The following is a 12,645-nucleotide window of genomic DNA, read 5'->3' on the forward strand; positions in this document are numbered from 1 at the left end:
AGGCAAAAAGAATGTGTTTTTCAGTCATGTTAGCTTAACATAATTATCTTCCTAAATATGGGTTAACATGCCGATTTCTCAGCACTGTAGGAAAACATATTAGAAAATGTAGGATTGAGAGGAACTAGGGTCTAGATAATCAATGGTGAGGACCAGAAAGGCAGCATTTTGCTCATCTAGCCCTTCATAACCTTTGTCAGTAACTTCTCACATACAATGGAATGGTAAAAGTGGCACAGAAATTGGTACATGATCAAAAAGGGGTGTGTGTGTGTGTGTGTGTGTGTGTGTGTGTGTGTGTGTGTGTGTGTGTGTGTGTGTGTGTGTGTGCGCGCGCGCCTCTTTCCCCCTACCCACCCCCCGTCCCCATGGGTTCAGCAGATGGCTGTTTCTGAAAAATTTCAGAGATCTGTGATTCTGAAGATCTAGCCCCAAAGCTCTGCCTAAAGTGACATGCTGTGAGGCAGGGCTTTAAAAATTTACCACATAGCTATTAACTAATGATAGATATAAAAGAGCTCCTTGGGATCAGGAAGCCTACCAGCAATATCCAAGAGAAGTCAGCCTGCTGTTGACCTTAGATGCTAGGAAGGAGAGGGTTCTGGAATTTTTATCCGAGTGCTGTCTGTGAACCATGCTTTAGGACTCCATCTGTTGTATCAGCCTCTGTCTTGGAAGTGTTTGATAAATATGAAGCCAGACCACACCTATCGCTCCTTCAAGGGGGAAAGACATTTTTGCTTTCCCTATCCAAGGCCTTCTGCAAGAGGTAAAGGTGTCTGTCACATAGACAGGCTTTCCATCTTTCAAAAAAAATCTCCTGTAATGGGACAAAACCGAGACCTTTAGAAAAAAAAATTTGGTCCAAAAAAGGTATATCCCAACCCCAGAACAATGGAATCATCCAGTATTTGGGGCATACACCTCATATGTTGGCTCAAGACCCTGCGTCTCACCTGCTTCAGACAAGTGCCCTAACCAACAGGCTATTGCCTATTCTGAGGTAAATCTCTCTCATTTTCACAAGAAATTCACTCCTGAACCTTAGAAACCTTCCCAATGAAAAATTTTCTTTGAAAAACTATACATTTCCATAAGAAGTTTTGGTTTTGCTGAATTGGCTTTTCTAACAAAAAAATGTTTTGTTGAAAATGTCCCAACCAACTCTCATCAGGCACTTCTCCTCCTTGTCCCCTCTCCCCAGTCCCCAGTGGCCTCTACCTGCAACAAAGATGTGGAAGAGGAAGAGGAAAAAGGAGGTCTTTGCTGCTGTAGCCCTCCTCAGTTACCATTTTTTTTTGGATCTTGCTTCTCCACAAAGAACTACAGTGGCTGTCTCTATTGCTGCTCATAGCATTAGGAAGTAGCAGCAAGTTGAACTTGACAAGCTTACCAAACATGCTCTCTCTGTTTTAGACATCTCTGGTCTCAAAATCTGAAAGCCATTTGGAAAGATAGAATATGAGCCTCCAAACATATCTATGTAACTGGCGTAGCTACCAGCTCTCAAGATCGTAAAATGCCAATACTAGGTATATGGTCAATCGTGTTTTTAAATCTTTCAAGCGTGCTCTTGTGTCTTATCCCAGATCCACAAAGACTATACATTAGCTGATTCACACAGAACTTGTCCTTTTGAGGACAGATTAAACATGATTTACTTCTGAAATTGTATCATTCCAGAAAATTGCATGAGTTTGGATACATTTTAGTGGTTATATTTCAACTACAGCTTTGACTTCTTTCTGAATCTGCAGTCAACTTCACTTTCTTGTCCATAAATGAATGGGCTGAGCTGTACTTTGACACATTCTGTGCTAAATTTCATTTTAGTGAAGCACTGATTCTATCATTCCACCATGCTGTGGTCTCAAACTGAAATTCTTCTGGAGGGTAGAGATTTATACACCATGGCAACTGACAACAGGGAAGAATCACAGAAAGTCAACTTTTCCCAACACTGAATTGGGAATGTTACTGGGAAAAGGAAAACAAGTATCAGAATAAAACTACATTGTCTTTCTAGTTCAATGTAGAGCTTCACTCATGGAACCTACTCTAGACCCCTCTTTGCTGAGTTTGCCATTAAAGATGTAAAGGAACAGCTCCTCAAGTGTGATGGGGGGAGTGGGAAATGAAGGGAATTAAATTCCATAGTAGAAAAGGGTAGGGCAAACTTTTCTCCCCAAAATCCTTTGGCCCTCAATTGATATTTTACAGATCATGGTGAATAACTACATTTTAAAAATGTGTCATTACTCCCTGATTTATAGAACATTTGTTCATTTTTGCTAGGCCTAACCCATAATCAATCCACAATAGTATTTGAGAAAGACATTTAATTAAAAAGTTTGATTTTATTGGAGTTTTACTTTCCTTATTTTTTTTTTTTAAACAGAACTAAATTATGCATGTGTGTGTGTATAAACAACACCTCTTTATATCTGAAAGGAGAATGTTTTATTTCTCTGGAGTACAATAATCACCTCTCAAAGTTTCAGGGCTGTAAATATAATGACTCAATTATGTATATAATGTATTTACATTTAGAAATGTAACAGTAAGTTTTGAGGAAATTAGTTTTTCCCCCAGCCATGGCTAGTTGCTCCCCTGTTTTTGATTAATTCTCCCATTTTCATTAGGATAACTGTTTTATGCCAAGGATAGTTAGATGGGATTTCCTTATAGTACTAAGCTCCCAGAATTAATTCAGCTTTAATTACTACCAGTGTAATTCTGCTGCCAAATTACATAGGATGTTGGGGAGAGAGGGAGAGGAGGAGTTAGAATTAATTGCAAAGCAAAACAAGGTTCTCTGTTCCCCTCAAAAACTAAGTGAATGAGGTAAAGGCTAGAACTAAAGACGCAAACCCTCAATGATAACATGTTCTGCTATTGACTAGAATGGCTAAGGAAATTACTTTAAAAAAACCCAAAGCTATATGAAGATAAGCTAATGTAATCACTTCTGCTTTCCTGAACTACAGTCAACACATACTGTATTGCAAATAGCAGGCACAAACAAATGTGTTATCATTGTTGCACAGGAAGTACGATTTGAAATGACATTACATTCCATTTTAAAAATGCTTTAGAAGTTGACAGCTTCTAGTAACCCAGGATTTCAGTTGTTGTTACAGCTGTGCAGTAACACTTACTTTCAAGGCAAATACAGCATAGATGGCAATGTTTTTAAAAGCATTACCAACAACTGTGCTATGAAACCTGTATTGCCTCAAGCAACTTTTGTTAATGCCATTACTTGTGGGTATAGCTTCACTAAAATTTTTGATATCTGCTTCTTCCTGTGTCTCAAACTTTGGGAGGAAAGAAAGGAACCAGTTCTATTCAGATCTTTTCCACCCATAAGACTCTAACATTGAAGATTTTAAGTAATATTCTGAGAAAAGTTACGAAGGCTGTAGGTTATTAGGAGCAGGGCTGGTGCAACCATAGGGCACTAGGATTTGGGGAGCAGCATTTTCTTCAGCAGCGACTGCAGCGCCACATCTTCGGCCGCCCTTGTCACCGCCGGCATTTAGGCGGAAGGACCTGGGGCAGGGGAGCACGGGGAGGGCCGCCTGCAAGTTGGGGGGGGTAGCACACAGGGGAACTCTCTGCCCCAGCTCACCCCTGCCCTGCCTCCTTCCCGAGCACGCCATGGCTGCTTCGCTTCTCCTGCCTCCCAGGCTTGCGGCGCCTAAACTGATTGTGAAGTGAAGTGAAGTGAACCAGCCACAGCGTGCTCGGGGTGCTCATGCTCGTGCGCAGAGCAGGGGTAAGCTGGGGTGGGGGGTGCCTCAGGGCACAAGGTAGAAGTTTCGCCTAGGGCATGAAACATCCTTGCACCGGCCCTGATTAGGAGTCCTGCTTTCCCAGTTTAGAATGCAAACAAAATCTAAAGTCTTCTCAAATACAACTCAGTAAATAATTGTGCCATGCAACTGCAATGCAGTTTAGGTACCAGATTAGTTATTTACAGAGCAAAGCAACTTAACAAGACTCTTCCCAAAGTAAAATTTAACTTATTCATTAAATTAAAATGAACATGCTTAATAAGTGCTGATCTGTCAGTTACCAGTTTACCAATGGGCCACAAAGTCTTCTCCAAAATGGGAACTATTTTGCTGATTAATTTCAGCTACTGCTTTAGAACAGTGCTGCTATACAAAGGCCATTAGAATGCATATAATACCTCCCAGAGATTGCGGCATTTCCAGAGCTGAACCTACAGTGAGAACAGGTATGATCACTATGTTACAACTTACCAATCAAAGGTAAGTGAGCCATGTTTTTTCCATGTCATTTTTGAAGTACCATCCCCAAAGTAATTGCTGTAAGAAGGACATCAGTCTCTTAGGTTTCAGAGTAGCAGCCGCATTAGTCTGTATCCGCAAAAACAACAGGAGTACTTGTAGCACCTTAGAGACCAACAAATTTATTTCAGCATAAGTTTTCGTAGGCTACAGCTCACTTCTTCAGATGCATCTGAAGAAGTGAGCTATAGCCCACGAAAGCTTATGCTGAAATAAATTAATCAGTCTCTTAGGAAGACTGATTAGAAGAGACATCACATCATCTCTCAAGTTAACACCATCCTAAGAAGGTATTCTCAAGAAGGATGTCACATCCTGGGAAGCCAGAAAACTTTATAGGTACTGCTGGGAACTGAATGTGAAGAAAATTTGGGTTACTATCCAGCTCTAAACTAAAAACAAATATATTAGCTAACAACATACACAATAGCTTAGAATCTTAGCTGTGCAATGCCGAGAAACATTGTTACAGAAGTTAGAGGTAATGGTTAGTATAACTTGCAGAAAAATACAATTTATTAGAAAAAACTGTCTCTTTACAAACCTTTACTTGAAAGCCTGGTTGCACAGACCTGTTTTTCTATAGCAGGGATGGCCAACCTGTGGCTCCGGAGCCACATGCGGCTCTTCAGAAGTTAATATGTGGCTCCTTGTATAGGCACCAACTCCGGGGCTGGAGCTACAGGTGCCAACTTTCCAATGTGCTGGGGGGTGCTCACTGCTCAACCCCTGGCTCTGCCACAGGCCCTGCCCCCACTCTACCTCTTCCCACCTCCTCCCCTGAGCCTGCCATTTCCTCGCACCTGCCCCGAGCCTCTTGCATGCCACAAGACAGCTGATCGGGAGCTGGGAGGAAAGATGGGGAGGCGCTGACTGGCGGGGCTGCTGATGGCTAGGAGGTAGCTGCTGAGGAGCTGCTGACATATTATTGTGGCTCTTTGGCAATGTACATTGGTAAATTCTGGCTCCTTCTCAGGCTCAGGTTGCACTATAACTGTTGAGTCAGTCTGCTGTGCAATTAGATGCCAAATAAATGAATTTGATCTTGATCAAGTGCATCTGTTTATCAGAGAAGCTTCAGGGACTCAACAGCATAAAACAGCTGTAGTACACTCCTGGTTTGTTGACAGATAACATCTCTCATATCTCCAAAACAGCTTTTGTTTCCTTTAGGGTGAGAAACAGCCTTTGTTTCTAAGTTGTTTATGTGATGGACAGATTCTTGTCTGGACCACTTATTTGGAGGAGCAAAACACTGATCAACTCTGTGCTCCTACCTGTAAAGACTGACATTTATAGTAAGAATTACCCTGTTTAGTCTTGACAAGGACATGCCCTTTATCACATTCTTTAGGACCTTTCACCACCAGGGAATGTGTCACTGGTACGTGGTAATTCGAAACCAGTTACAATCTTCAAAAACAAAACATTGAGCTAATTTAAGGAGGTCTCCAGTGATCAAAAGACCGAGTTCAGGAAGTCAAGAAGAGAGAGGCAAACAGACTTGTAGTGGTATAAAGTCTTTGAAGGATGACTGTTTACCCATGCCTGATTTTCCCATTACCTTCACTGGTTGGTCTAGTACACAGAAGCCTCATTCAGCTGTGAGTAAAGTCTAAAGATACATAAGGTTCCATTTCAGAAAGTGGGAACAATATCCTGTTAACCTGTCTTGTAACTGTACCTTCGGCTATGGCTCCTATTTTATTTAGGTATATATACTATTCCTCCTTTGTGAATAAACTATATCAAAATTATATCACTTAATATTAAGTTACAAAGCTACTTCTCTAACTGAGACAGTACCACAAGTCTCTAGAGTTTTGCACTACTGCTCATCAAAATGGTTGATAGATTTTAAGCTTTTGGTGTAAAAAAATATCAAGTGACTTGTGATTTGACTAAGTCAGTAACACAACCCTGTAACCTGATCACACAGAAGAGACTCAGGATAAGATAAGCAATGCTATGCTGTATTTAGGGAAGAGACCCTATATTGGAAGATACATTTATTACATGCATAGTGCCACACTTGGGGATCATGTTGCTATTTTGTTTGTTTTAAAAGGGCCAATAACAGGAAAATCATATGAAAATAAGAGAATACAGTACTTATAAACAATGCTAAGGACACCAGAAAGCAAGCCCAACAATGTAATGCATAAAGCTCATAATTTTAAAGTAACACGAGAGGCAGAGATTGTAGTGAGGGAAATGGTTTTCTTGATTCAGTTTACTGAAGATACCAAATAGTTATTAGTGCTAGATCGATGCTATTCACCAAGGGACAAATAGCCCTGGCTAGCTAAAAGATAGACCTCAGTGGGGGATAAATAAAGATATAGATACAGCATATTTTGGATAACATTACATATCTAGCCCTTTTGATGGGCCTACTGGGGAGTGGGAAGTAGAAGATGAGAAAGCTTGCACATTCCTGCTTCCTCATATTCTACATGTTCTATAGATAAGGAGAATTTTAGTTTCTCAGGCTGTCAAATCTGATACATAGAATAAAATTTTATATGTACCTAAAAATATATTAGTAAAATTAAAAAAAAGAACCTTTAATGTTAACACTTCACATTCCAGAAGATTGTATTGAGTTTTTGATATATTGCACTAACTACTTCTTTTGTAGACTCTCTAAAACGTATATGTATCATAGAACAAAGAAAATAATTAGTAATATCTCCATTAGTTTTGTAAAAACAAAAACTAAATTTCCTTGATTAATTGTCCTATCTCAAAAGATTAAGAGTGAATTGGTTTTGAAAACGTGGTTTTTAGGCAACACTAAAAATTTGTTTTTAATGTTTATTGGAAAAGTAAATAGACTCTTTGCTGATCTGAAGCGTAGGCTACAAATTCATAGGATACTAAGGACTGAAATCTAAATAAAGTTGTGACAATCGGAACTGCTGAAAAAGGAAGTGCTTTATAAAATGCAAGTTACTGCCATAGACAAGAGTCTCTTCCAGTCATACCTACGAGTTACAGTGCATAAAAGCTTTTGTTCCCCCACTATTTTTTTTACCAATGTCTTTCAGTTAAATTGACTGTGTAGCATTAAAGCATAACCAAATGAATATGCTAAAGTGTTCTTTTGTGTTTCTTAAATGCACATCAAATAAAGGCAATTTTATTGTGTAAACATGCAAAGACGAAACTAAAATGTAAGGATTTTTAAAGTAGCAATTGCACATTATAATACTGAAAGAGGATGCAGTGACAAGTGAACCAAAACAGTGTTTTCTCTTTGACCACTGTGAGTTTATAATGATATAGTGTTATATCTATGTTTCACAGATGTTAAATTTAATGTACATTTATTCCAGCAGCCTTCAATTACTTCCTTGTTTCCAAGAATATCTGATTCTTTACCTTTTCAGTGCTATTTAAAATGCTTCACTGGTTTTGCATTTTCAGATCATTGCTTGTTCTGTTAAACATCTTTTTAAATACCATGTTACCAATGCTAAAAATTTCATTTCCTAACACCCGTACTAGTGATTTTTCCCTTTTAAGTGTAATGTCAACTTTAACAACAATCAAGTCTCAGCAAATCTCAACTCACATTTCACAGCTCTGAGATTGCCAATACGAGTGTGATTGGTATTGGATTGGTAGTTAATGTTATGCTACTGTTCTGTGGCAAATACACCCCTACCTCAATATACCACCACCCGATATAACACAAATTTGGATATAACACAGTAAAGCAGTGCTCCAGGGCAGCGGGGCTGCACACTCCGGTGGATCAAAGCAAGTTCAATATAACACGGTTTCATCTATATCGCGGTAAGATTTTTTGGCTCCCAAGGACAGTGTTATATCAACATAGAGGTGTACGTGAAGCTCTTTCAAAAGATACTTGTCTTTTATCTCTGTCTCAAGAATTAAGACACTTGAAAAACCTTATGGTGGCACTAAATGTTTTGCATACAAGTTCAGACCCTGTCATGAAGATTCTCCCTGCAATCTAATCAAGATGACTTGAGATACGGAGTCACAAACACATTGTCTGGGTATACCGCAAGAAAGACAAGTTTAATGTTATGGGTTTTAATCAGGCCGCAACTTTATTATATAGATGTCTGGGACTACCCGGCAGATGAAGTGTACAGTGCAGGCAAATCCATGCTTATTCAAAGCAATTCTCTGTTGCTTTCACCAGCCCTCCTTTGTTTCATCCAGGTCCGCCAGCTGACCCATGGCTTAGACCTTACCAACCACTAGCCTCGCAAGAGGCTTAAGACGGGCTTTGGCGGGGGGGAAGGTTGGCTCCCTAATGTACTGGTTATGGGGAGTCCCTGAACCCCCTCTCCCCTTCTGTTTCTTTATCCAGTACCTCCTTTTAAGTCCTTTACCAGGCCATTTATCTGGTCACTGGTTGCCCTCCCTATGGAGGACCTGCACTGAACATCCTCCCAACCTTACAAAGTAAGTTGTGACATATGGCCTGCCACCTTTTCTATTCACCAGAAAAGGTCCAGTCTCAAACCCACTGTGAGGAAAGCGAAAAAAAACACACTCCACCGCAGCCAATTCTGTTGGTGTGGGAAAAATTCCTTTCCAGCCCCCCCTTAAAAAGGGCGACTAGCGTAACACCCACAGCAGGTCCTAACCCAGCCTGCCATTTGCCTCCACTTGCCGGCTGCTAGGGGAGGGAAGGTGTGTGTTGGCTTCCTTGCTGCTTTCACATAGAGACTTGCCCCACCCAGGTTTTGTACCTTTATGTACATTCCTGGGAGTGGGGCGGGTGAGTGAGTCATTGCTGCAAAGTTGATCACCAAGCACCTTTTACAGCAGTTTCTGACCTTCTTCCTCTCTCCCTCCCAACGACAAAGCAGAGCTGTCTTTCTTTGGGTAAGCCCAAATTCTGCCCCTCCTTTAGTTGTGGTGCAGCCATTTAGAAACTCCAAGTGAATTGGCAGCAGCAACACTGCTCCACCAAAATAGGCCTAACTCTAGTTCCTAGACTTTAAATGGGAAATTGTGGGATGAATATACATATACATTTTACATACACAAGATATAGTGGCCTTAACACCATGTGCATTTTAAGAAGTTATTAAAAAGATACTATATTGTATGTTATTAACCAAATAAACTGCTGATTTTTAATTGAATGCCTCACACATTACAGATATCCTTTGCAACACACACAAAAATGTTTCAAACACATTCAAACATTTATGAACTATATTGTACCGTAAGTAATAGTAAATTGGAGGTCAAGAGAACTCGATTTCAATAAAGCAGGGCTTTGGAGCGGTGCCTGGAGCTGGAGTGCGGAGCAGCTCCAGAGCAGTAGAGCTGCAGGTTTTTGCCTGGAGCTGGAGCAGAGCCGGAGCCCAGCTCCAAAGCCCTGCAATAAAGCGCTTAATGCTAGAGCTATTCAACTCTTTACAAAAGACCATTGAACTAGACAACAAATGTGTTTTAAAGCAGTTTCAAGAACTTTGGATTAGTTACTGAGCCAAATTCTTATCTTTTCTCACGAAGGGATTTCAGGTCTGATCTGGTAGATTAATTCATTTCAATGTTATGACAAAATATACACTATATAATCAAGGCTGTATGAGTGTAGGCATATGCTGCGCTTCCATCAGTACTCAGGTGGTATAATCATTGTAATTCAGCAATAAAAACACATAAAAATGGCCTATAATAGAATGTCTTAGATGTTTCAAATATGGGACTTGACCTTCAAGACCCAGAAGAGTGTACAGCAGGAAGCAGAACCACCTTCTGCTCCTGTGAAAACGAGAGTGGAGACTAAGCATGGGCATTAGGACCCAAAAAAAAGGGGCCCGACTTCCAGGACTGTTAAGCAACAACAATTTCCATAGACTTTTATAGGCGTCGTGGCTATCAGAACTCTTATTTAGGTTCTGAAATCTGACTTTCAGCATCTAAATAACTGAGCTTGAAATTTCTGACTTAGGTATAGTCCTTCTCACTAAGTCTCAGGATTCTTGCACACTCACTTTTAACTCTGTTCTTCAGAGCAGAAAACAGAAAAGGGGCATGTTTGAGGGACAAGTGTGTGATGAAATGTAAATGAACAACATACCTATCTGCTCCGGTCTTTGGCATATGCCTGCTATTAGCCAGAGGAAGTTGACTGGCCACACACCAGAACTCACTTGAGCAGGACTCTTGTGCACCCAGTCATGCTAAATAATTTTTTGCCTTATATTTATATACACAACACTTTGCACCTGTGCAGTGTTACATCAAATCTTTACTCTATCACCAGTAATAGTAAACTGCATTTGATATGACATGTGGTGGAAAAAAGTATCAATCTTTGAATGAGATATGCAACATTCAACAGCCAACAAAGAACCAGAACTTCATAGAAAAATAGAGCAGCATCTGGCCAGCAAGTCCAAATCTTCAAAATGTCTGTGTTTCCTTCCCATATATTTGTACGTAGTACAGTAAATTCAACTACATAGTTCCTACCTTTATTTTAAAACAATTGTTTGTCTCAGAGAAGTTAATATTTTTCTCTTAAATTTCCACAGTAATAGCCAACATCAAGACAAGAGACTTTGTAAAACGTGAAAAAGCTTTACTTACTTGCTACTTCCAGCGATGAATTATGACTCACAGCTTCACCAAGGTAATTCCTTGCAACACAGACATAGACTCCTTCATCTGGTCTACTTTTGCGTCCATGTACTATGCGTAAGAAAAATAAAGATCCGCTGGGCAGCAACATCCGATGGGAGCGAGGGTCATCTTTGTCAGTTTCAACTCTTTCACCCCCTTTATACCACTCAATAGTTGGGATTGGCCTGCCTTCTGCCTTACAGTTCAAAGTTGCTGGTTCTCCTTTTGAAACAATTAGATCAGAAGGGTGCTCAACAATTCGGGGTGGGAAATCTTCTTGACGGAGACGGGAGCCTAAAAGATAAAGAAACCAAAGTTTTCTTATTGGATCGTGATTATATACACTCACTGAATGGAACCCAGCATTTTGTAAGATGACAATTTGACTGTTAATCCACAGTGTCCAGATATTATAGTAAAGATGGTGATGAATAACTTAAATTTAGATCAAATTTTTATAGATTTCAGTATGCAAGTGCTTTCCCATAACTGAGCAAGTAAAGACGGCACTGGTCAAATAATCTTCCGATATCTTATTAATTTAATGGAACTACTAAGTTATTAACTCAGACCTACTATTTTACAGTACAAAGATGAAAAACCTCTTTACCAAGACTCCCCTGGTATCTATAGAGTTGTGCCACTCTAGGCATGTGAAGTAGATTTGAAGATGACCTGACTGGCAAGCTGGATATCGTCTGGTTTATGCAAGGGTAAGTAACATCTTCTGACCTCAAAGTTACTTTCTTTAACTTGTACTGTAAACTGCTTTGGACACTGACTAGGCAGTGCACTGGGAGCATGAGAAACTGGGAAACTGGATTGTCATGGAATGAAAATACCTCAAAAACTTTACCTTCTCTGTAGTTTTCCTGGCATAGAATGTCAGTAAGGACTACACTGCAACTCATTACAGTACTGGAGTGTTTATTTCCTCATTCTCTAGATCACCCACTCTGGGAACTATTCCACCACCTGGCCCAAAAGAACTGAAAGTTGTGAACTAACAAGCAACTCTTAAAGAGGATGACATAATTCAGACTCTCACTGCACATGCTCATATGGCTAGGAGCAATCATAACCACCTGTTAAACAGGTATATACCACAGGAGAACAGGACAACATACATTAGAGAGCCCTACATAACATTAATTTATGAACCACCCTACAGTATAGATGTAAAACTACAAAGGTTTCCAGATTTTTAAATTCATGACTGCATTCCCCTCTCACAATTTTCTTTATTTCTCTCTTTCTTGATATACAACTTTACCAAAGTGAAAATTAGCCTCTGGGTTAATAATTCTTGATCATTCAAATTTAAAATGTCAAAATTCTCTATTATTAGAGTATTAATCTGTGTTTTGAATGGCTATGAAACACAATATATAGAAATGTGATGTATTCACCACCAATTACAGGACCATGAAAGTGGTGTGGAAAATTAGAAGAGGAGGATCCCAGAGAGAGAGTGCTTCTTTCAATGTAAACACAGAAAACTGCAAAATGCAGAATTTACATACAATGTTTATTTCAGACCCTCCTCACCTCAGGCTAATTTCTGTAAATTAAATTTCACACTTATCAGCCAGCAGTTAGCACACAATCCCAAGACTGAGACTTTGGCTGTCTGCATTAAAAATAGATTTGCACTTTTTATGCAATGCAAGAAGATAGTTTTATATGAACTCTTGTGATCAATAAA

At 39.7% G+C, this 12,645-nt stretch overlaps 1 protein-coding gene across 4 annotated transcripts in view; it reads right to left on the reverse strand.

The window, feature by feature from the left end:
- The window catches only part of ROBO1 (roundabout guidance receptor 1), a 1,055,533-nt gene that overhangs the window by 357,966 nt on the left and 684,922 nt on the right, over positions 1–12,645 (reverse strand). For all 4 annotated transcript variants that reach the window (XM_030580281.1, XM_030580292.1, XM_030580273.1 and 1 more), the window contains one exon: positions 10,908–11,234. In XM_030580281.1, the coding sequence (XP_030436141.1) occupies positions 10,908–11,234 (327 nt within the window). The remainder of the gene's footprint in view (positions 1–10,907; positions 11,235–12,645) is intronic.

This window comes from Gopherus evgoodei, chromosome 1 (assembly GCF_007399415.2).
Source record: "Gopherus evgoodei ecotype Sinaloan lineage chromosome 1, rGopEvg1_v1.p, whole genome shotgun sequence".
Lineage (NCBI taxonomy): Eukaryota > Metazoa > Chordata > Testudines > Testudinidae > Gopherus > Gopherus evgoodei.